Source organism: Ursus arctos, unplaced genomic scaffold (assembly GCF_023065955.2).
Source record: "Ursus arctos isolate Adak ecotype North America unplaced genomic scaffold, UrsArc2.0 scaffold_30, whole genome shotgun sequence".
Taxonomy (NCBI): Eukaryota; Metazoa; Chordata; class Mammalia; order Carnivora; family Ursidae; genus Ursus; species Ursus arctos.
In genome coordinates, this window is record NW_026622986.1 from 21585295 (window position 1) to 21611720 (window position 26426).

Sequence of the window (26426 nt, forward strand, 5' to 3'; positions counted from 1 at the left end):
TGTACTGGCCTAAAACAAAGACTTCCAAGAAAACAATAAACTTTTTAAAAAGTTTAATTTGATTCTTATAAGCATCATCCTACTCTCGTTTTTAATAAGATGTCCTTTCTGTGATTTGGCACTGGATTATACCAGTGCGGTACTCAAACAGAAGAGACTTTCACTTAGTAATCTTCTGCACCATTGGACCAAACTTAAGTGTACATACGGATCACATGGGATCTTGCTAAAACCTACATTCCGATTTAGTTGGTTGGTGGGTCCTGATTCTTCCTTTAAACAAACTCTCAGGTGGTGTTGATGTTGCTGGACCACATATTGTACTTTGAGTAGAAAGTTCAGATCTGATTTCATGTAGATCACCTGTGGAGGCAAATGATCTCTCTTCCTTTCCTACTTTCTGAGAAGCAAAAACAAACCAAAAAAAGCAATTTCAGCATAATTCCTTATTGAAAATGTTATGGGTAATAAAACCGAGCCTGAATTTAAGTGTTAATTCATCATCCTAAAGACAGATTCAGAACAATCGCTTGCCAGAAATGACTGTCGATAGAAACTTGGTATTACAAAAGAGTAAATTGTCAAGGAAGACAATGGGGGTAAGGACAAACGTATGGTCTGCTTAGCTTGATGTGGATTTTTCCTGATTTCTTCTGCTACTCAGTTACTGATCATAGCTGGCTGCTAAAGCTGTGTCTAGAATATTGATACAGACGATCTATATTGTAATAACTCACCTTGTTGGGATTATGAGAGCCACAGACTCACTATTTGTCTGGCTAGAGACTGACCAATGCTAGTATCTGGCTTGAGAAGCAATGGTAGCGCAGATCTGACTTGTTTGTTCTAGCCTTTTGATTGGCAGTGAATGCTTGGAGGTGTGCCTGATAACATTCATCCCATAGAGGGGCTTGAGGAGCTCAGAACCTCCAGGCTGGTGGTCTGTCATCCTCATCCTTTAGCTGAGATAGAGCCCCAGGAGAGCACTCTACTTACTATCATGTGATATCTTGCAACACACAATGTTGAACATTGACTGAAAGATACACACAATAGAAAAGTAAGTTTTCTATTCTCGAGACATTTTCCCCCCTGACAGTTTCTTCTCTACAGTCTTTCTAGGTCATTCTTTCTTCTTTTTGTCTTGTCTTGCTTCTTCTCAGCAAAAACTCCCTCCGGTTACTTCTAAAAAAAGAACAGTTTGCATACACTTTCTCTACTTTTTTTTTTAACCATTACATTACTTTTTTCTTTAAAAGTTAACTTTAAAATTAATAAAATGTTACAGGGCAGCAAAAGTCCCCCTTATTTGTTCATCACAGAGTCAACCTGTATCTTGAATTGCATGTATATCACTTCCATCCATGTTTTTATAATTTTATAATATATACTATATTATATATGTAGAATATGTGTAGCATATATATCTATATCTGTGTCTCCATACACACTACCTAGTATTGCTTTCCAGTTTATGCTTTATGTAAATGGAATCATGCTTACTGATTGGACAGGAATTACATTGAATTTATACATTAATTTTTAGAAGGATCTTTATTGACTCTTCATATTCTTGAGTTTGGAATATCTGTGCATTTATTTTGTTCTTCTTTTATGTGTTTTGTTAAACTTTCACATTTTTTTAATGTTTTTTTATTTATTATGTTAGTCATCACACAGTACATCCGGGGTTTCTGATGTAAAGTTCGATGATTCATTAGTTGCGTATAACACCCAGTGCACCATGCAATACGTGCCCTCCTTACTACCCATCACCAGCCCATCCCATTCCCCCACGCCCCTCCCCTCTGAAGCCCTCAGTTTGTTTCTCAGAGTCCATAGTCTCTCATGCTTCATTCCCCCTTCTGATTACCCCCCCTTTCTTTATCCCTTTCTTCCCCTACCGATCTTCCTAGTTCTTATGTTCCATAGATGTGAGAAATCATATGATAATTGTCTTTCTCTGCTTTCACTTAGCATTATCTCCTCCAGTGCCATCCATGTTGCAGCAAATGTTGAGAACTCGTTCTTTCTGATAGCTGAGTAATATTCCTTTGTATATATGGACCACAACTTCTTAATCCAGTCATCTGTTGAAGGGCATCTCGGTTCCTTCCACGATTTAGCGATTGTGGACAATGCTGTTATGAACATTGGGGTGCATATGGCCCTTCTCTTCACTATGTCTGTATCTTTGGGGTAAATACCCAGTAGTGCAATGGCTGGGTCATAGGGTAGCTCAATTTTTAACTTTTTAAGGGACCTCCACACTGTTTTCCAGAGTGGCTGTACCAACTTGCATTCCCACCAACAATGTAGGAGGTATCCCCTTTCTCCACATCCTCTCCAGCAATTGTTTCTTGCCTTGTCAATTTTTGCCATTCTAACTGGCGTAAGGTGGTATCTTAGTGTGGTTTTGATTTGAATTTCCCTGATGACATGATTTTGAACATTTTTTCATGTGTCTGTTAGCCATTTGTATGTCATCATTGGAAAAGTGTCTGTTCATATCTTCTGCCCATTTTATGATTTGTTTATTTGTTTCTCACGTATTGAGTTTGAGAAGTTCTTTGTAGATCTTGGATACCAGTCTTTTATCTGTAGTGTCATTTGCAAATATATTCTCCCATTCTGTGGGCTGCCTCTTAGTGTTTTTGACTGTTTCCTTGGCTGTGCAGAAGCTTTTTATCTTGATGAAGTCCCACAAGTTCATTTTATTTTTTGTTTCTCTTGCCTTTGTCATGAAAAAGTTTACTTTGGCCAATGTCGTAGAGGTTGCTGCTTATGTTCTTCTCTAGGATTTTGATGGATTCCTGTCTCACATCGAGGTCTTTCATCCATTTGGAGTTTATCTTTGTGTATGATGTGAGAGAGTGGTCAAGCTTCGTTCTTTTGCATGTAGCTGTCCAATTTTCCCAGCACCATTTATTGAACAGACTGTGTTTTTTCCACTGGATGTTTTTTCCTGCTTTGTCAAAAATTAGTTGCCCAAACAGCCGAGGGTCTATTTCTGGGTTCTCTATTCTGTTCCATTGGTCTATGTGTCTGTTTTTGTGCCAGTACCATGCTGTCTTTGTGATCACAGCTTTGTAGTACAGCTCGAAATCCGGCATTGTGATGTGAAGCTTTGTTTTTCCTTTTCAACAGTTCCTTGGCGATTCGGGGCCTTTTCTGGTTCCATACAAATTTAAGGACTATTTGTTCCAGTTCCTTGAAAAATGTCATTGGTCTTTTGATCGGGATAGCATTGAAAGTGTAGATTGCTCTGGGTAGCATAGACATTTTAACTATGTTAATTCTTATGATCCATGAGCATGGAATATTTTTCCATCTTTTTGTGTCTTCCTCAATGTCTATAGTTTCTAGAATATAGATCCTTTACGTCTCTGGTTAAGTTAATTCTAAGGTAACATATGGTTTTTGGTGCTATTGTAAATGGAATGGATTCCCTAATTTCTTTCTTCAGTCTCATTGTTCGTGTATAGAAATGCAACTGATTTCTGAGCATTGATTTTGTATCCCGCCACATTACTGAATTGCTCTATAACTTCTAATAGTTTGGGAGTGGATTCTTTTGGGTTTTCCATATAGTAAACTTTCACATTTTTTAAATAGAGGTCTTATAGTTAGACACCGTTTTTTGGTTGTTGCTGTTGAAAATGGCATCCATTTAAAACTTACAAATGTAACCTGGCCTCCTTACCAAAGATAACACCCTCTTAAATTATTTTTTCCTCTGATCAGTACCTCATTATGTGTCTACTTATTTACTATCTATCTTTCCTTCTTAAATAGAAGACCCTGAAAGGGAGGAATAGTCTCTATGTTCTTCATTGTCCTACCCCCAACCCCCATGACAGTGTGAGACAATATAGAAGACAGTAAAAATTGTTTGTTGAGTAAATGTTGACTAAGTTGCAGTTCTAAGTTCTAAACTTTTGTTTGCAGATATAAGGAAACTCTATTGATTTTTGTGTATCTTACCCAGCAACCATTGTATACTTTTGAATGACAAAGATATTTTTCTCTTTTCTACTGCTGTATTTTTAGTGCCTAGAAGAGAACCTGACACATTAAAGTGCACACTAAATATTTATCAATGAATGAACCTTCCTGAATATTAATTGACAGCTCTTCTTTTCCAGTCCTTACAACCTTTCCCTCTTTTTCTTGTCTGTTTCCCTGGAAAACCCTTCAGCGTAATGTGGAACAAAGTGATGAGAGCAGGCTCCCTGTATTGTTTCTGATTTGAAGGAAATGCTTTAAAATTTTTACCTCCAAGTATACTTGCTATAAGTGTTTGGTAGGCATTTCTTATCCCATTAAGAAAGTTTCCTTCTATTCCTAATTTTCTAATAGAATTTATGATGAGCAGGTGTTGAGTTTTATCAAAGGCTTTTTCTGCAATTGTCTTGATTCTCTCAGTATATTTTGCATCTATTTTTGTCTGTTAGTTGTGGGTACACGTGCATGTTCATGTGTATGTGTGTTGAATTTTCTTATTGATCTTCTATTCTTAAACCTTTGTTGGTACAATTTGATTAGATTTATATATTTTACAAATTGATGGATCCATTTTGCTTATATTTTATTTTGGATTTCTCATCTATATTGTTAGGTTGACCTACGCTTTTCTTTCTTTGACTTCCCTTGATTGGCTCTGCTCTCAAGATTATACTAACCTCAAAAGGCTGGAGTCTCACCCTCTTTTCTAATCTTTGTTGTGGTTTGCATAAGATTGAGGTTGAGCCATTGATTTATTGAAGCTTTGGTAGAGTTCCCCTATGAAATTATCTGGGCTCATATTTTGGTTTTGTGTTATCTGTGCACAACTTTAAATATTGATTTCTGTTTGATTTAATGGACTTTTTTAGTTTTTTCATTTTTTCTCCAACTAGTTATATTTTATAGAAAGCTTAGAGTTCAGATTTATTGGCATAAGGTTTTTAATGGATATCATTAAAATTAAAAAGGTTTAAATGTATTTGAAATTAAGTCCTTTTCTTATTAGTTATATTGCTCATTTAAGCTTTCTTTTATTACTGATCAGTTTTATCAGCAGTTTATACTTTATTAGTCTTGTCAAAGTAATAGCTTTTGATATTTTTATCTTTTCTCGTACTTCCTACATTTCTATTTCACTGACTTCAGATGTTGTCTTGTTGTTTCTTTACATCCTTTACGTTTTTTTCCTGCTTTGTTTTTCTAACTTTTAGGATTAGGCACCTAACTCATTTTTCTTAATATTTGTTCTTTTATAGGCACTTAAAGCAATTAATTTCCCTCTAAATATTACTTTGCACTTTATAAATTTTAATACACAATGTTTTCACTCTCATTCAGTCCTAAATATAGTCTAATTTCCATTACAACTTTTTACTTAACACATGGTTTATATGGAAAGACATTTTGTTTCCAAATTATGGGACCTTTTGTTATCTCTGTTACTATATTCTCATTTTATTCTATAGTGGTCATAGAACATGTTTTTTTAATAGTTTTAATATTTTCTGAGACTTAATTTGTGGCCAACAAAATCGATACGTTTTAATACATGTTAATGGGAACTTGAAAAGAATAATTGTAGAGAACTTGTAAATTCAAATTACTGGGTGTTATAGAAAGTTTGTTATTGTTTTGTTGTTGCTATAATTGTAATTCACCATCTCATGGGAAACCACAAAAATCATCTGTTTTAGTCCTTAGTATATTTGAAAAATAATTCTATAGGGGACTCTCAGAAACTGCTCCTTTAAAAGTTACTAATTTATTTTTAGCAACCAAATCCTATAGCCTGTTCTTAGTCTCAGATCTGTGCATTATTTGATACTCATCATCACTCAGTTTCACCCTCTCTTTCATTTTCTCTCTTGACTTTTATGACATGACGTTGAACTTGTTTTTATCCTCTTTTTCACACTTACTCCTGTGTTTCTGTTTCCTCTTCCTCTTAATATACTCAAAATGCAGGTGTTCCCCTAAGCTTCTGCTGTCATCTCTTCTCTTTCTCTCTATTAATTACCTCCCACATGTTCATTTCTAAACCCCAGTCTCGCCGTGCTTTCAGCTCTTATCATATACACGTAGGTGATTTCCAAGTACAGCCCCCCTAGCCTCTTTTGAAGTCCAAACTACAAATTAGCTCCAACAAATAGTTCTACGTTGGTAATACACCGTTTTGTTAGATTCAGTATACCTAAAAACAAAAATATATTTTCCTGCTGTCCCCAGTTATTATATTGTTATATTATATTGCCATTATATGTTACTGCAGGGTAATTTTCTCAAGCAGATCTGTGGTGATCTAATTTTACCACTTAAAATTCAAGTGTCTTTTTAGTATGGTAAAAGATATATAATATAAAAAAATAGTGTTTTACCTATTTTTATGTATACAATTCAGTGGCATTACATACATTTACAATTCTGTGCAACCATCACTACTATCCTTTTCTTTATTTCCCTTGGGTAATTACCTTGGAGAGGAACTTCTGGACCATTAATGGGATGTGTATTTCATTTCATAAGCAACTGCCAAATAATTATTCAAAATGGTCCCATCAGTATACATGGCCCCCCAGAAATATATGAGACTTCTAGTTGCTGTGCACGCTTGCCAACATTTGATCTTGTCAGTCTTTTTTATTTTAGCCATTCTGATGGGTATGAAATGATAACTTACAGTGGTATTTAATTTCCATCGTTCTGATGACTCATGACACAGTACTTTGGACATTCTCATTGGCTACCCACTCAACTTCTTTTAAGAGTCTGTTCAAATCTTTTGTCATTATTGACTTGGTTATTTGTTTTTTTCATAGTTTATTTGTAGGAATTCCTTTTGTATTCCAGATACGAGTCCCTTGTTAGATATATGCTTTGTAATTATCTCTTCTCCCCTCCCCCCTGCACAGTCTGTAACTTGCCTATTCGTTTTCTTAGTCACATCTTTAACGAGGAGAAATTTTAATTTTTGATGAACTCGAATTTGTTAATTTTTTAAATCTTATGGTTAATGCCTTTTGCATTCAATCTAAGAAATATTTGCCTTCCCCAAGGTTTTAAAGACATTCTCTGTTTTCTTCTAGGAGCTTTATGTTTCTAGCTCTTATGTTTACATCTATAAGGAATGTTAAATTATTTCTGTGTATAGAGAGAGGCAAAGGTTGAGGGTTTTGTTTTTTTGTTTTTTTTCCTCCATAAGGATATTCAGTTACTGAAGCACCACCTATTAGAATGACTTTCTTTTCCCCATTGAATTGTCTTGGCAGTGTGGATTGGGTTGTATTGACTGTATATTTATATATCCAAGTTTATAAAACATTAAGGCCAAGTTCTGAAAGCATTCATTTAGCACCTACATGTTCCAGACTCTATATGTTACTAGTGACAATCATGAAATAGATATTATTTCCTATCCTTTAGTCCCCCATGTCTCATAACAACAGAATATAATACAAGTTGAATAGGCCACATTTCTGAACAGTAGCCTTTATATTTACAAATCCTATATTTATTCTGTCTTTTCAGAAATTAAGTATAGATACCTTTGACTCAAGGCACTTAAACTCTGGCAAAATTAGCCCATCATACTGCTTCGGCTAGGTCTTCTAATGTTTTCCTAAAAGTACTCAATGTTCTAACCAAACTGGATCTCACACTGATTTCTAAATATGCCCACCTCTCTCTGTGTGTGTACTTTTATCAACATGCATTCTCTGCTCACCATTTCTGTACCTTGAATACAGCTGCAGTTTACATTTCCATCTCAAAAAAATCTCTCCATCAAGCTGGTACTGAGCCTCACAATCAGATATGATACCTCTGCCTCCAAATCTTCTAACACTTTCAGGTCTGAGGGCACTTAAGATATTCTGCCTTATAAGATATATTTTTTTTCCTGTATTCTAGAATGCCCGATCTTTCCCCCTAGAAAGAAAACTCCTCAAAGTCAGCGTATTAATTGTCTTTGTAGCTCTTGAATAAGGATTTCAACAATTTGACTGAAAGAAATTTTTTGAATTCACTCAGTTATTGTAGTTAAAGTTAAAGAAAGTTTTATAAAGAACAGTTTAACCCAGCAGATGTTTCAGGATAATGCCAAAGCTTATTCTACCAATTTAATCTTCCTAAACTCTCCCCCTCCTCCGCCCCCCCAAATTAGCACTTTCCAGTTGGAGGATTCTCAGGACTGTAGTAGAGATTTTGTGGAGGTCCGCGAAGGAAACGCCACCGGTCACTTCGTGGGACGATACTGTGGAAATGTCCTCCCCCTCAATTATTCATCCATTGTTGGGCATATCCTGTGGATCAGATTTGTCTCAGATGGCTCAGGCAGTGGCACAGGCTTCCAAGCCACATTTACTAAAAGTAAGTTGCTTCTTTTTTCTTGAATGTCTTCCAGAAAACATCCTATGAACTAGAAACAATAACAAATTTCTTAGTAACACACAAAGTTAAAACTATTCCTGAACTCTGTTCTCCTAGATTTATTATATTTGTGAAATTTCTTAATTTTGAAATTTATTATAAAAACTAAATTACATATGAATGGCCTCTAAGAGTAGGGGAGAGCATTCTCAATGGCTCTAGTATTCTCTTTAAGCTCTAGTTTCTACCTAATGTTATATTAAACTTTTTGTATGATATTTTTTAGAGCCTTCTAATGCATTATAGCTCAGGTTTAGTATATTGATATCAACTGTATTTCATTTGTTCTTATCAACTCTATATTCGTCAAATTCAAAACATTTAGTATTATTTTAGGATCGAATTAACTGCTTAGATATAACAAGGTTTTCTTCTAGTAGAATAAAATGTTAAATATTTTTATTTTCTAACGTGACTTTTTCATAATTAGCTATTCTTCATGTGGTTCCAATATGTCAATTTCCCTTATCAAATTTTTAAAAACATGCCCCATTCTTTTGTGACACAAAGTAAAATAGGTAAACAAAAATTACAGAAGGAGCCTGGTAATACCCCATTGCATGTCCTCAAGTCTCCTGGGGGCTGGGAACCCCTTTTCACATGGGAAGTTATCTCCTCTTTTCACACCATGCAACCTTCTTAGGAGATGGAATTCCATTCACAAAATCACTGTTCTCCAAGGAATTAATAGATAGTACAGAAACCAAAAGGGAAGCAATATTTCTTTCAGTGTTCAGAATAGAAATCACAGTCAATTAAAAGTCCATCCTTTTCAATACCCCTTGCCTTTTGTTTCTTTCATTTTATTAAAGAGCTGTTCTAAGTACATCTGATTTACTACTCTGTTTTCCCTCGTAGTATTTGGCAATGATAATATTGTGGGAACTCATGGGAAAGTTGCCTCTCCCTTATGGCCTGGACGTTACCCCCACAACTCTAATTACCAATGGGTAGTAAATGTGAATGCATCTCAAGTTATCCATGGTAGAATCTTGGAGATGGACATTGAAGCAGCACTTAGCTGCTACTATGACAAATTAAGGGTAAGTTTCTAAGTACAATCAATATTTATAAATTTTGGTGAATTTCTATTTGCAAAAATAAACCCAAGTTACTGTCTATTGAAGCATTTGCAAATCACATGAAATGGTCTTCCCTAAATCATGATTACCCCTTCTAGGTTACTGATGAAAAGGTAATTCTGGTATTATATTTTTTATCTTTGGATTCTGTATCAAAGTTTGCTTTAGCATCATTGTAATTTACCTATTGGGCTTTGTCTATGCATGTGTTATACCTTAAGTATTTATTATACCTTATATCCCATTTTCTTGTGTATTCTTATGTTAAAAGTTTGTTAAAAGTTTGAAGGATCATTTTAAAAATAAATAAATAATTGTGGTGGTTATTGCCATTCAGACATTGGTTGTTGCATCAATTTCAGAAACACTACCACATTCTTTTTTTTTTTTTTCTCAGCTTTATTCAGGTATATCTGACAAATAAATATTGTGTATATATATATAAGATGTACAACTTGATGTTTAAATATATGTATATATTGTGAATAATCACTACAGTCAAGCTAATTAATATATCTACCACCTTGCATGGTTATCATTTGGATTTTTTTTTGTGCATGGTGAGAATATTTAAGATTTACCCTCTTAGCAAGTTTCAAGTATAAAATACACACAGTATTACCTATTACAGTATTAGCTGTAGTCACATTGCTGCACATTAGATCTCCAAAATTATTCATCTTGCGTAACTAAAAATTTGTAACCTTTGACCAAAATCTCCCTATTTCCCTCTCTTCCCATCCTCTGCAACCATCATTCTACTTTTTCCTTCTATGAGTTTAACTATTCTATCAGATTCTCAAAGACCAGAATTCCATTCCATCGGATTCATCTTGGGTCTACAGTGCCTCACATAGAATTCAGTACCTAATAGATGCTCATTATGTGTGGAAATCATTATTTACATAGTCTGAAAAACTTAGCTTATATAGTAGCTTCAGTAGAGAAATTTATAACAATTATAATGAACTTGTTCCAAATTATTTAGAAGATGAAGGAAAAGAGGAAATGTGGTTGGATAGCATTCATCCACATGTGCTGAAAAAAAATGTGCTCCATGCTCTATTTGTGATGATCAAAATGTGTCTCTAAATAGGTAATTTAATATTTCAAACCAAATGAAAAAATGTATTGAGTGCTTTGAATGTGTGGTGATCACTTGCAAGTTGTGATTCTTTTGTTGTCATTAATTCTGCTTTCAGTTACCTGTCCACTTTCATTAAACCTTTCCTCTTTCTTCTTGTTTTCTCCCTTTCTTTCTAATTCCTTTCTTTGAGGCCCCAAAGCATTCAGTAATGTCTATGGTTGTACAACCATCTTGATTCCTACTTTTCCACCCCCAAATTTTACTGTAAATCAAATAATGAGCTGTATCACATAGCGCTTGTGTATTAACACAAGTCTGCAGCAAAGATAAAGTTATTTTAAAACACCTTACATTTTTTGCAATCATATTTTATATTTAATGGTGCTTTGTATTTGGACTGATATATAATGTTTACTTATTTTTTCCCATAATGATGAAATTATAATAACATAAGGCAACCTTTGGTTTTCTTTTTTATGAAGAAAAATAGAGGTAATTGCCTAAATTCAGTGCTTTATTACCAGTTTTTCTTTTTCTTTCTTTCTTTTTTTTTACATGCAGATTTATGATGGCCTTGGTGTTCATTCCCGCCTGATTGGAACTTACTGTGGTACCCAGACCGCAACTTTTAGCTCCTCTAGAAATTCTTTGACATTTCAGTTTTCTTCTGACTCTTCAATCACAGGGAAAGGATTCCTTCTGGAGTGGTTTGCAGTGAATGTCTCTGTTGGACCTTTACCTACTATTGCTACAGGTATGTTTGGTGATAAATGAAATTCAGTTTAGGGGCTGATATGTGTGGGCTAGTCTTTCTAAGGGTCTTACCATAACAGAAGCCAAACACGTGAATGACTAAGAATAATAAGTACAGCCCTAAAACCCTTCCTCCATATGTACAGGTGTTCTTTTAATTTCATACATACTGCATTTTGTAAAAACTGTACATGTGCTTTTTAAAAATGCTCGTTTCCCATTATATTTTTTATTTTATTTAGGGGTTTGATATCCATGAGGCATTCTACTTATAACTTTTCTTTCCTTCCTTCCTTCCTTCCTTCCTTCCTTCCTTCCTTCCTTCCTTCCTTCCTTCTTCTTTAGAGAGAGAGGGCACACAAGGAGGGTGGAGGGGCAGAGAGAGAGAGAATCTGAAACAGGGTCCATACTCAGCATGGAGCCCAATGCAGGGCTCGATCTCATGACCATGAGATCGTGACCTGAACAGAAATCAAGAGTTAGACACTTAACTGACTGAGCCACCCAGGTGCCCCTACTTATAATTTCTAGAGACCCCTTTAGAGATCTCTGAAAATTTGATTTGTAAATACTATATGTGCTCCCACACATAAAATACACACATACAACATTATGGATCAACTAGTAGACAGAAGTACCTATGTTTCCTCTATATTTAATTTTAAATGTACCTTCAGAAATGCTTCACTTTCTCCTTAGTTGGTTGCAAGCCTTCATGTTTCATGGTAAAATTAGCCTAATTGTTAAACTTTTATTTCACTGTGTTTAAGACCTCCTTAATTCCCTCATTAAGCAGAGTTGGGGGAGACTGATTTTTCCTTAATAATTTGTTTAAACAATTTTGAATGGCTTTTATGGGTTGGCATAGAAGTTTGACAGACATTTCTTGGAGGATATTATTATCAGTCCTTGGTATACAGTTGACCTTTGAACAACACAAGTTTAAAACTGCATGGGATTTTTAAAAATCCACTTATATGAGAATTTTTTTCAGTAAACACAGTACAGTGCTGTAAATATGTTTTCTCTTCCTTGTGATTTTCTTAGCATTTTCTTTTCTCTAGCTTACTTTATTGTAAGAATACAGCATATAATACACATAACATACAAAATATGTGTTAATTGACTATGCCATCAATAAGACTTCTGGTCAACAGTAGTCTATTAGTAATTAAGTTCTTGGGGAGTCAAGGTTACATGGATTTTTGAGGCACCTGACTGGCTCAGTTGGTAGAGCACATGACTCAATCTCAGGGTCATGAGCTCAAGTCCACATTGAGCATGTAGCCTACTTAAAAAAAAAGTCACATGGATTTTTGACTGTGCTGGGAGATGGCACCCCTAAGCCCCTCATTGTTCCAGGGCCAGCTATACCCAATTGAGACACATTATCATAGGTTCTCATTGAAGAATATTCAAACTTTGAACTTGTTCTAAGACTACGCAGATCCTAAAAGATTAGAATCTATTTGTTTCTAGCTTCTTGGGAATTTGTATTGGCAAAGAAAACTGGTAAAGGTATAATTCATACTTGTTTTTATTTAATGGCCCTGGAGTATTCTCTTCTGAGATGTTATTTTCACCTCCCTTACAAGATGCTTCCATAGCATTGAATGTGAATTTGTTTCCTAAAATATTAATCTACTTATCTAAGAGCAAAGAATCATCAACAAGATTGTCAAATGTAATTTAGAGCTATCCATTTAATTCCAGAAAGCTCTCATAAGTAAACTTGAGTTAAGCTTTTTTTGTATCCACAAATCTCAAGTTAGAAAAGGAATCACTTACTCGTGCAAAATATTATATAAACAAATATAATTTAGTACTCAAAAAATGACAAATTCTCTTCTGGTGCTTCTGCTCTGTAATTATATGGTTTAAGTGGATAAGCAAATGCAATATCATAAATCTTATATTCCTCAATCAAGAACAAGGGAAAAGGAAAGTGAGAAGGTAAGATAATTTTATGATTTACTAGGTATCTAGAACATTCTGAAAGATTTATTAAAACTAAAAAAAAAAGCTTAACATTTTAGAATGTATTAATATATTGAACATTGTACCCTCAGCATTTCTTACACATACATATATTTAGTTTAATTCAATAAACATTTATTGAGGATTTGTTATAGATATATCAAGGTGACTAAGAAACAAAGATATGATCTCAGCTCTCCAGGAGCTTAAAAATAATTGGGAAAAGCAAAGCATTCATAGGTCACTTAAATAACAATATAGCAATTAAATTATTTAATGACAAAGCAGGTGGTACAGGCAGAAGAAAAGCAAGCAAAGGAAGTTGAGCTTAATGTGGGCTAGAATCATCTGAAGGAAATTAAACATGTCAAGTAGGAAAACATTAGTCAGCATATCAGTCAGGACATATTTAGTTATGCTGCAGTAACAAACAGTTCCAAACTCTGAGTTGCTGAAAAATAATAGTTTCTTTCTGGTTTGCGCTACACATTCCTTTTAGATTAACTAGGTGCCTTGTCATCAGTATCACTCCATAGCCCAGGCTGCTGGACCTGACATTGTCTGGGGCATTGACTGTGATCATGGCAGGAGGACAGAGAGCCCTGGGATATCTCAGTGTAGAAGTGCTCATCTTAAAAGGGACACAAGTCATTTTGCTCATAAGTCATTGGCTCAAACTGGTCAAATGGTCTCATTCAACCATAAAAGTACCAGGAAATGTAATTTCACCATGTGTTTGGAAATGAGGAAAAAATGAGTATTTTATTTAGTGTGACAACTGCCTTTCATAAATTCAAGATAAGAAATATTTCACATAGAGGAAAATCTTAACATTTGAAGACTCTGAGTAACATTCATATCTTTCACTTGAAAATTGCTTTCATTTGTCTCTTTTTTCTTTACTTCTGTAGCCTGTGTGGTAATAGGATAAAGGAATTAAGACCTAGTCCTATAAAAGTTTACACTCACTTTCTGGTGGTCCTAGTAAGATTCAAACATGTACTGATATAAAAGTCATAAACCTCTGGAATGGTGGAATAAGGATCTCTGAAAATCCATTCCTGTGTAAAAACAATGAGAACATTGTCAAAATCAACTTTTGAGAACTCTGGAAATTAATCAAAGCTTGCTATAATCTAGAGTGTTTATTCAGGGATGATGGCTGAATCTCAGTGAAACAGTCAACTTTCTGGCATCATAATTCTCCCTATTTCCATCTCTCCCCTTGTCTCAGTTTTGTAGTTGCCTTTCAGTATCCTCACAACTTTGGTAGCTGTGAAAACTAGCAGCCTAACAAGTATTGAAAGGGGTAGAACAGGTCTGGAGCTACCGAAACATCCTATTCCTAAGGAATTGCCATTGTTTGACCTATCTGGCAACTTCCTAGGAGAGCTCCATTCTCAGGACTTGTCTTCATTCGACCTGCCTCAGAGGTTGCTCAGTGCCAATAGCTCTATCCCCAGTGTGTTTATGGAAAACAATCAGTGGCAATTATTTAATGTCACAATTGCATGTGGCAGTGATACCAGCTGCAGCTAACAAGAGACTGAATAAAACTGTAAAAAGAAAAATGTGGGGAGTGAGATATCCATAGGGAGCTTTGGAAAACTCTGACATCTATCTGGGAATCTAGAAAGCCACACATATGTGCAGGGCTGTGCACATGTCCAAGAAAAGACACAAGAAGGCCCTAATCTCTTACCTCTATATGATCTTGAGGATCTGTGTAAGCAGGAAGCAAAGTCTAAGGCAGAGTTGTAAACTGCCAGCTAGAGCCTTATAGGCATATCCCAACACAAACAGACTTTGAATTAGCTATCATAAATATGTTAAATAGTTAAAAGGAACCATGTCTAAAGAACTAAAGGAAAATATGGGAATAATGTATCACCAAGGAGAAAATATCAAAAAAGTGATAGAAATTATTAAAAGAAAAAAAAAAAACCCAGCCTACTAGAAATTCTGGAGTTGAAATGTATCATAATTGAAATGAAAAATCCCTGGAGAGGCTCGAGGACAGATTTGAGCAGGCAGAAGAAAGAATCAGTGAACTTGAAGATAGGTCAATTGAGATTAGCCTGTCTGTGAGAAAGAAAGAAAAGACTGAAAAAATTTGTTCAGAGCCTCAGAAATTATCAGTTATACTAACATATGTACAATGAGAGTCCCAGAAGAGGAGGGAAAGGAGAACAAAGAATATTTGAAGAAATAGTATCTGAATACTTCCCAAATTTGACAAAAAATATTAATCTACACATCCAAGAAGTTCAGTAAATTCCAAATAGGATAAACTCACTGAAACCCACACCTAGACACATCACAAAATATCAAATCTGAGAAAAAGGGGTCATCTTCAAAGGACCAAGAGAAAGTGACCTATCATGTAAAAGGAGTCCTCAATGAGATTAATACCTCCCTTCTCATCAGAGACCATGAAGGCCAGAAAGCAGTGGAATGACATATTCAAAGTGCTGAAATAAAAAGATCGTTGATTAAAAATCTATATCTAGCAAATGTATCCTCCAAACTAAGTAGAAATTAAAACACTCCCAGATAAATGGAAGTTCAGAGATTTTATTGCTAGCAGATCAACTGTACAAGAAATTCTAGTGGGAGGCCTTCAGGCTGAAATGAAAGTACCATAGCATGTTTTCAGTACTACTAAACAGTAAGAGAAGGGCATAAGTAAATATGAAGACAATGTAAGTGTATTTTTGTTTGTAGATCTTTTCTTCTGCTTTCTGATATAAAGACAACTACATCAAGAAATGACTATAAAACTATGTTGATGGGGTTGTAATGTTTAAATATATAATCTTTATGACAATAATAGCATCAAAGGATGGGAGGGTTGGAATGGAATTATATTAGAGCAAAGTTTTGTATACTATTCAAACTACTAAATTAATATTAATCCAAACTACATTTTTGCAAATTAAAAGGCTGATTGTAATCCCTAGAACAACCACTGAGAAAATAACTTAAAAATATATATAGTAAAAAAAAAGAACAAGTGAATTAAAGTGGTATACTGGAAAATATATATTTAGCACTCACTAGGATGATTATAATCAATAAGACAAACAGTAACAAGTGTTGGCAAGGATGTGGAGAAATTGGAACCCTGTGTATTGCTGGTAAAAATATAAAAAGTTGTAACCATTTTGGAAAACAGTTTAGTAGTTCCTCAAGAATTGAAACACTGGGTTATCATATGATCCAGCAATTAAATTCCTAGTCAAATACCTAATGGCATTGAAAACATATTCCACGCAAAAATTTATACATTGAATGTCCATAGAAGCATTTTTCATAATAGTGAAAAAGCAGAAACAACCCAAATGTCAAACAGTTGATAAAATTTAATGTGGTCTATCCATAGAGTGGAGTACTATTAGCCTTAAAACAAAGAAATGAGTGAATGAAGGGAAATGAAGGAAGTACTGATGTGATGCCTGCTGCAATACGGATGAGCCTTAAAACATGCTAAGTGAATGAAGCTAGCTGCAAAAGCTAATCACATATTGTATGATTATATTTATATGAAATGTCAAGAACAGGCAAAGCCATAGACAGAGACAGAAAGTTGATTCGTGGTTCCCATGGACTGGTAGAGTGGAAAACAAGCAAGCTATCAGTGGTAATGGGTTTAAAGTGTCTTGGAATGGTGAAAATCTTCTAAAATGGTCAATGAGGGTTACAGAACTTTGTGAATATACTAAAACCCACTGAATTGTATATTTTAAAAGGGTTAGTTTTATGAGATCAATAAAACTAATTTTAAACAAAGTGAGTGAGAAATAAAGGCTGTTGTTATACTTTTCACCAAATTGAAAATTATTTCAAGGTTGCCCAGATATAAATTACATGGTGAATATTTATGCTGAAAAAGTGAAGATTGAAGTCCAGAGGAAACATGAAGAATAGTAACAAGAGAATCATAATAGGGTCTTCTACATGGACTAACTTTGTACTCAACAGATAACAGACACTAATAAATAAATGGGCCATGTGGCAAAACTATGGTGAAAAAAGTGAATCAAGTGTGTTTTTCTTACACAAAAGTCAAATTAAGGGAAATCGCAGCTGTGTGAGTCAGCAGGTTTAATAAAATATTTGTAGATTTCTTTGAGAACTCTGTTTTAATTGGTTGTTTCCTCTCGGTTCAGGGCCGCCACTGTAAAATAAACGTGCTAGATTTTCTCCCATCAGAGTTATTTCATAGATGTTGTTTTTTCCGTCAATAGGTGCTTGCGGTGGCTTCCTGAGGACAGGAGATGCGCCCGTCTTTCTCTTCTCCCCAGGCTGGCCCGAAAGCTACAGCAACAATGTGGACTGTATGTGGCTTATTCAGGCTCCAGATTCTACTGTGGAACTCAACATCCTTTCCCTGGACATCGAAGCTCACAGAACATGCGACTATGACAAACTTGTGATAAGAGATGGTGAGAAACATTGAAACAAAACAAAAAGCTACCAAGTTTCAGCCCTAACACGTATTTAGTTACGTTCGGTTACGATAATACTTGTTTGCTACCTCCATCAGTTTTGTATGGAAGTTCCCAGGTATTATGGTCAATGAAGGCACCCGATAGCAGAATTGGCTACAATTGCTAAAGAATGTAAGAAAAGTATTAAAATTGCCTGTAACAGAGGAATGCACGTACTATGTCAGGGACAGATTACACTCCTAAGAAAAAGCACTACCTTTGGCTTACGTAGGAAGTAATGGTCTAAGTTTCCAGATGGTGTTGCTTTCTTGTTGAAAGGCCTTGGAGATAAATTTTTGATATTTTATACCTATGGCTCTAAGATCCAAGTGTGAAGAAGTATATATAATTGCAATATATTCAATTCTCTTTGTCTACTGAATCTCTGGGTAGAATAGGCAGAATTAAGGGCTAACATTTTTCACTTTTTCCTCTATGCACAGGTGTGGTGTTGCTATGCAATGAGTGGAGGATAAGCATAATGCTAAAATGCAATATGTACAAAACTGTGCTTCACAATTCACATGGCTGGAGTGGTGTTTCTCACAGGGCAAGACCCAGACCAACAGAGACGGTGTCACCAGGGAACTTGTTAGAAATGCAAATCTTTCAGCCACAACTCAGACCTACTAAAATAAAAACTCTCAGGATGGGTCCTAGATCTGTGATTTAAAAAGCCTTCCATGCAGGGCCGTGTTTAGGGTGAGGATCATGCAAACTGCAGAGTCAGATTCTACCTTGGTTTAAAATTTTGATAGTTTGAGCATTTTACATTAAGTTTTAATTTTTAAAATATTGCACTAAAATATTATTTATCTTGATTTCTAAGGTCTTTGGCCCCTCCTTGAATATTGCCCATGATGCAAGTACTTCACTTGCCTGACCCTTGTCCCTGCCTCCAGGTGGTAATGATGGTCCCTAAAGTTTGAACACCACTACCTGCCATGATGCAGACATTGCTACCTCACATGCCTACCTAGACAACAGGGAACATCACTAGGGAAGTGTGAAACTGGAGAACAGAGTTAAAGGGGCAGCTACTAGGAAGGCAGGCTCAGTGTTATTTAGCTTCCTGTTTTCTAAGAGATATGAAAGATATAGAATTTTCTATGGACTTCCCAATTGATAGATTTTGAAAATTAATGAAAAATGCTATAGAGCCTTTTGTGGACCAAACAAACATGTGTTTGCTTTTTTCCCATAGGTTACTAGTATGCAAGCTCTTGTCTCCCTTATCCCCTCAACCCTAGACTTTCATGAAGTACCGTTAGAAGATGGCAGAGGTGCTTTATTCTCCTTCTATAGAGGCTGGGCGCCAAAACTCAAATCAGCCATACAAATGAGATGAGATGATAAATCTTAACTTTCCCCCCTTTTTTTATCAACCGTCAGCTATTAGCATATTGCCCAGAGAAATTATCATCTTTTCTCACATCAAGGCATTCCTGTGGATGTTAAAATTTAAAACTTTTCATGTAATGATATGAGTGTGTCCTTGCACACATATTCTGAGTGAAGAGAATCTAGTAAAACTTTTAAAAAAATATCCTCAGTAGGTAACTCCAGTAATGAAGTAAATTATGGTTAACCTTTTAACATTCACTTTCTATTGAGTTGCTTTTTGTTTCACCAACAATTCTTCAGAAGCCTGAAGCCTGAGAGTTGTTTTCTTCTTCTGTGTGACCTTGCACAAAATACTAAGTGGCTCCGCTTCTGTTTTATTGTCTGTGAAAGAGAGACCAATATCTACTTCTTGGAGTTGTTATATCAGGGAACATAATACATGCAAAAGTCCCCAGCGGAAGTCCTGGCATTTTATAGATGTGGAATTCAGAATTGTTTAATTTAGATTTCAATTTACTTTGCTAAATATATTTCTAAAATAGGTTTCATCATGAACTCTTTATAGACTGGAAGTGTTCTTGCTGAGACATCGAGCTTGGGAGCTCAGCAAATTGACTTATATGCCAAAACAATGGCAGTGTTTTAAATTGGAGTGTGACCTATCCAAAGAGATTTTTATTCACAACATGAGTAGGTACTGAATAGGCTCATTAGTCCCTTATATGTTTCTTTACTCATTCAAGAAGTAGCTATTGAGTGCCAACTGTGGGGGTTGGTGGGTATTTTGTTCATTTGCACAGTGTTTAGTCTACATTTAGAATAAAATTTCAAGTCCCACTCCAATTGTTTGTTCTTTGTTCAGCCAGTTTTGTGGTTTGTTGTTGTTTTGTTTTTTTTTTTTTTTTTGCTCCTGAGTAGCAGGGGCAAATCACATTCTGAAGCAAATAAATATCTAAAGCCATTGACCACCAGCAATAATACTTACAGGCCACTTGTGCCATTGGCCAGTCATCACAAGCCTTTGGCCTGTGGCCCTTGGTTCCAGGCTAGTTGTGGACATTACTGGGCCACCCCAGAGAGGGCCCTGCAGCCTTCCTGGGAGACCTGAGTCACTCTCCCACCTGCTTATTCATTTTACAGGATTGTGATGGTTCAAGACTGAATCCATTTTTCCCAGACCACGTACCAACAAATTTTACATGCCTAAGATTCCCCCAAATTGAGGTTCTGTGAAACTACATTGGCCCTAGAAAAAGTTAAAAAAAAAAAAAAACAGATAAAAAGGGGAAGAAAGGCAAAAAAATAATTGTGCCAAAAATCAGTAATCCTTTTATTATTTATGTACTTTGTATATGATCCTAGAGACGTATAGCATAGTTTGAGCATCTGGAGTTATTTAGTGAAGGTTTTAAATCCTTATTGGCTTCTATACTCTGTGCCCTTGTGCAAATTCTATATCTTCCCTAAGATTGTTTCCCATTTACAAAATTCAGATAATAAAAATATCTACCTAACAGTGTTATTGTGAAGATACAGTCTGGTGTTACATTTACCACTCAAAGTGGTAATAATTGCTTGATAAATGTCAGCTATTGGTAATCTTGGCCTCAGTTTCCACATCTTTAAAATGAGGAGTCTTGACTAGAAGGAGAATCACCAGACTACCTTGTAGCCCTGGTTCTTTACCTTTGATTTTCTCCTTTCCTTAAAGATCAGGTTCATTCCTGCCATAATCCACATGGTGAAGTTGTAGAAGGTTCTAGAAATACCTCAGTATTTCTACCTTATTATGGATACTGGGGAGAGAAACAAACCATCGTGTGGTTATTGGGTTATCTACCAACTCATCAGTTAGGTAACCAATAAATAATTATTTAGAGATAAGCATTGTTTCATCAGACAGTCTGAGGTGAAGTTTAGAAAAGAAATAAAAGTCAGTAGACCTTACCCCGTCTCACTAAGAGAGAAAATATGCATCTATGATATAAATAACAACATACAATAAACTTCAAAATTTTGTAATTTTGACAATTAGAGAATAAGTCAACAAAAACAATTTGGGGCAAAATGTGTAGCAAAATATCACAGCAAAGATAGCAAGCACAAAAGGAGTTAGAGAGAGAAACTTTTGAATTATAAAAAACACAAACATTTCCAGAGGTCAGAAACCCTGCCAAGAATACCTTTCAAGCATCTCCTCCTTACAGCTGTGCCATTGCATTTGTAATCCCAGACAATACCCTGTTTTCTGCAGTAGTTAATCATGAGTGAGTTTTAGGTGGTGATCAATGTCAAAGGGGTTCATTTTGCTGGCTGTGTTACAGGGGCACATTTCCTCACATCTCATAGTCTATTTTCGATTTTTATAAGCTTGAAGTTTATTAAGCATTTTCCTTAGAGGGAGAAGAAAACCATGTATTTTCCCAGCCAAGGAATCCAAATATCCTATAATTTCCTTTGCTCCACTCTGGCTTTGATTGTGGCTTTGTTCCAAGTTGCTTATATCCAAGAGTAGGAAAAAGGAAAAAGAACCATGAGGTGAACCAGTTGTCCTTTGCCTCTCTCCCTGGAAGGCACACTTGCTGAAACTTGTCTTTTCTCATCCTCCATACAGGTGGACATAAGTGTGTTCTTTTAATAGTAAAAAGAATAAACAACATCAAACAAATGAAAAATCTAAAAAACCCACAAAACAGTCACAACTAAAAAACCCTCTGGAGCTGAGAGAAGGTCATATAAACGTTGCACACCTCTTGGCAAATGACCTTACGACATTAGTGTAGGATCTGAGGCTGAAGAACCAATCTTTCTTCTCTTTCAGATATTTGACCTTCAGTGATCAGAGTAATTTAGCTGAGTCTCTAACATACATGTCGGCACTGCTCCTCTGCCATTTTCCAACCCCCACGTACCCTGATTTTGAGTTTTAGCGCCAGGAAGAACTGTTACCCAGTTTTTAGAAAGACAGTGGGAACTGTCAAAGGAGACTTTAACATAAAGGGTAAAGCAAAAGGTAGGCAGCACAATTAGGAGCTGGAGCCAGAGTGATGTAACCCCTGGAGTGTCCTTGTATTTGAGAATCTCATTATCTCCTAGGAAGGGTGATGTTCTGAGAAAAATGTATGAGCTGCTTAGTCTGGGTTGCAAAGGATGGTAGAGGAGATTCTGAAGACACCGTATTTTGCCACTGACATTTCCTTTCTTTGCTGTAGGAGACAGTAACCTGGCCCCGCAGCTAGCAGTTCTCTGTGGCAGAGAGATCCCTGGACCCATCCGCTCCACTGGAGAGTATATGTTCCTCCGGCTCACCTCGGACTTCAGTGTAACTGGAGCGGGCTTTAACGCGTCCTTTCACAAAAGTAATATGTTCAGATTTTTTTCTTATTTGTTTTGTTTTGTTTTTATCATATCATGTCATCTCACCTCATCATCTCCCTCTCTCTCTTTCCCTAATATGCTCTGCTTATTTTTCACATGGGTCTCTGCCCAGCCTCTGGATGGCTGTCCTATGTCAGGTAGTGAGTCTGATCCAAAAAACTGTGGTCGAGTGCTACAAAAGGATCCCCTGCCTTCGGGTCTCTGAGTGGGGCCTCCCCCCCCAACACACACACACAAAAGGTGGTGTGTTCCTGGTAGGCATAAGAATGAGATCTCTAAAAAAATTTTCAGCCTAGCTGAGGGCTTCAATTAGAACAGAAGTAGAGAGCACTTATCCATAACACATCAAAGGAACGGTAAGTCAGAGTAATCTTCAATCTAAGAAGTGAACAAAGGAATATAGAAGATATCTTCAGAAAGTTCTTGGTTTAAATCACTCATTGGAGGATTGGCTGGAAGAGTTCAGTTCTCTTGAAATATGAGTTTGATGAGTCAGAGAATGTGCACAGTGTGTGGGAGGCGATCATGTGCAGTATGATCGAGACTTTCAAAACCTGACAAAATGGGAAGTCCAGTAATAACTTTAAACCCAACAAGATTAAAATTAAAGAAGTAGTCCATGAAATATGGAACATTGAAAGACGCTCATGCTTTTAACCAAAAAGCATAATTTTAAAGGAGACTCTCGATATAGACATTAAAAATTTATCTAATATTTCCTGCACTATTATATATGTCTTTTAGAGATTGGAGAACAATGGAAGATAAATTATCTTCTTCACGCTCAGGGAGGCAGGCTGCATAAGAGAATGGGCTTTGAAATTAGACAGACCTAAGATAAATTTCCACCTGTGATTTAAGTAGTTGTGTGAACTCGCTGCACTCCCTCGTTGAGCTGCCCAGCCCCTGACAACTGGCAAATTAATGCCTGCTCCCTCCATCCACTCTCTTCTTCAGCTCCTGACCTCTCTCTCTCGTGTACATATGTATGACAAATGTATGTGTGCACGTATAAATGTATACACGTGTGTGTGTGCACACCTACATGCTAGATGGCTGCGTGTCTAGGAGGTATTTCCAATTTAACATGCGAAACCTGAACTCTTGGTTCCCACCCCCTTCCACCCTCCAAACCTGCTCATTCCACACTCTTTAAAATCTTAATAAATGGAAAGTACATTCTTTCTAGTTGCTCGAGCCAAAAATCTTGATGTCATTCTTGATCCTTCTCTTTCTCTCACAGCCTGCATCCTAACTATGAACAAATCACCATGATTCTACCTTCCCAATATATCTAGAGCCCCACCACTTCCTACCTTTCTCCTGCTACCCCCTAGTCCAGGCCCTATCATCTCTCCACGGGCTCAGGCAGTCACCTCCTTATTGGACACCCTGCTTGTGCGTTTCCCTGCCCCCCCTTACAGTCCAGGTATCGCAGACAGTGCGATGCTTTTAAAATCTAAGTCAGATCATGCCATTCTGATGCTCAAAACCCTTGAATATCTTCCTCTCTTACCTAAAATAAGTCCTTTCAGTTTCCTGCATGACCTAGCCCTACTTCCTTTGGGATCACTCACTATGCCTCATTAATTCTGACTTACATAATGTACCACTCAAGCCTTTACACCAAGTGTTTTCTGAACTGGAATGCTCTTCTCTCACAAAGCCATACAGCTTGACCCCTCATTTCCTCAGGTCTCTGTTCAGGTGATACTGTAATGGCCTTCTCTAACTTCCCCAGACAATACGATACCATTCTCCCTCCCCCTATTCACTTTTCTTTGTAGGATTTATCCTCATCCCACGTATTATCTATGTGTTTATTGTTATGTCTTACTCATCTATAAAGTAAGCTTCTGAAAGTAATTTGTCTCTGTTGCTTATTTCTGTATCCTGATCTTAGGAAAAACCACAAAATGAGTATCCTGTCGTGTTCTCAAAAAAAGCTTGTTGGGCTAATCATTTCTTATACTTTGGTCCCAGTTACTTCAAACCACATTTCTATTGCCTTCACTTTAAAAATCCTCAAGAAAAACAGAAAAGTATAAAAATCCCATTGTAAATATCACTTAAGTAAATTACCTTTGTTTTTTCTTGGAAAGGTTGTGGTGGATATTTGCATGCAGACAGAGGGATTATCACATCCCCTCAGTATCCGGAGACCTACAGTCCCAACCTCAACTGTTCTTGGCACATCCTGGTTCAGAGTGGTCTGACCATTGCTGTCCATTTTGAACAGCCCTTCTGGATTCCAAATGGAGATTCTTCTTGCAGCCAGGGGGATTACTTGGTGGTAGGTCATGCTTGCTACCTTTTCTAATTACTATCTTTGCAGTCTTCATTCAAAAAAAAGAAAATGATGATTCTTCTCTCCTGGGACATAAATTGATAGGACTTGGGCGCTTCCAATATGAAGGAATTTATGCAATTTTAATTTGTGTTCGTAGCTGAAAAATGGACCTGATATCTATTCTCCACCCTTGGGTCTCCATGGAGGAAATGGTCATTTTTGTGGCAGTCATCCTTCGTCCACTCTGTTCACCTCAGATAATCAAATGTTTGTTCAGTTTATTTCTGATGGTAGTAATGGAGGGCAAGGATTTAAGATCAAATATGAGGCAAAGAGTTTAGGTAAGTATTTTCACTTTCACAGAGCCTAATGCCTGTATTTTTCCTGCAGTTGCTTGGTCTTCCTTGTTTAAATAGATTTGAGGAAAAAAATATGTTAAGTTTTCTTTTCTAAACTAAGAGTAATAAGTAATTTAACAAGAACAGCTACCTGTTTTCAGGTACTTACTGTGTGCTTGATATATTCAGTATCTCATCATGGCTACTTTTTAAGGCTGATATCATTCCCATTCTACAGATAAGTAAAATGAGGCTTAGATTCTTTCCAAGCCTACTTACCAAGAGAATGAACAAAGTAAAATTCTCCATGAGGATAAATTAAACTGATTTTAAGGATACCCTGAAATTTCTTAGTCCTTTCTACTATAAAATGTCTAATTATAAGTTACATTCAGTTATGGAAACATTGTAAGAATGATAATTACATTGTTTTATCATCATTTGTATGCTTTCTTTTAAAATGAACACATATTCCTCTGATTCTATTATACCCTTTAATTATATATTACAGTGGTGATCTTTACTTAATTACCTTTACTTAATTACACTTGATTAAAATTATATTTAATTCTACTGTAATGACTTAATTTTGTGACATTTATTTTTATGTAATGTTTAATTGAATAAATAAGTAAATAAGCATAATTTCAAAAGAGAGAGTAATGTGAGTAGAGAATAAATCTTTGCTTCCCCCCAAATTAGATAATACGGATTTCAGGATAATCATATGACCTCAATCTCAGATTCCTGAATATATTTTTAAAAACATATTAATCTATATAAAACCATATATTTTACTGCATAGTCTCTAAAATATGAGATTTTTAAATGTCAGCATAATTTCTTTATTCTGGAAGATGATGACACAGGAAATCGTCTAATAGCTTGAGCAGGTTCCATGATCACAGGGAATGTACTTCTGTTACTTCCCACTACATACAGCTCTGGCACTTGGAAAGAGCCCTGAAAGACAGCTCTGTGAATACCAGCACCATTACTTTATAGGTGAAGAGTCTGTTATCTCACCCTATCTCTCTGCTGAGCTCAGCTGCTGAATCCTGTGTGGGCAGAATGTCACCGGTCACTGAGGCTTCAGAGAGTAGCAGTGCCTTGTGTCTACTGAGTAGATATCAGCTCATCCCACAGAACTCTACTTTCCCATGATAGAGTCTTGAGTTACAGTCTTAAATTACATTTTTAAAGCCAATATTTGGTGGTAAATCAGATATACTAAGGGGATTCTTTTATTCCTTTGTG

The 26426-nt window shown here is 36.0% G+C and overlaps 1 protein-coding gene across 1 annotated transcript in view; it reads left to right on the forward strand.

The window, feature by feature from the left end:
* CUBN (cubilin) overlaps window positions 1–26426 on the forward strand; it is a 256991-nt gene that overhangs the window by 145922 nt on the left and 84643 nt on the right. Inside the window, exons 37-43 of the mRNA XM_026479003.4 lie at window positions 8165–8370; window positions 9289–9473; window positions 11161–11353; window positions 17577–17774; window positions 22376–22522; window positions 24644–24834; window positions 24989–25172. Coding sequence (XP_026334788.3) covers window positions 8165–8370; window positions 9289–9473; window positions 11161–11353; window positions 17577–17774; window positions 22376–22522; window positions 24644–24834; window positions 24989–25172 — 1304 coding nt within the window. The remainder of the gene's footprint in view (window positions 1–8164; window positions 8371–9288; window positions 9474–11160; window positions 11354–17576; window positions 17775–22375; window positions 22523–24643; window positions 24835–24988; window positions 25173–26426) is intronic.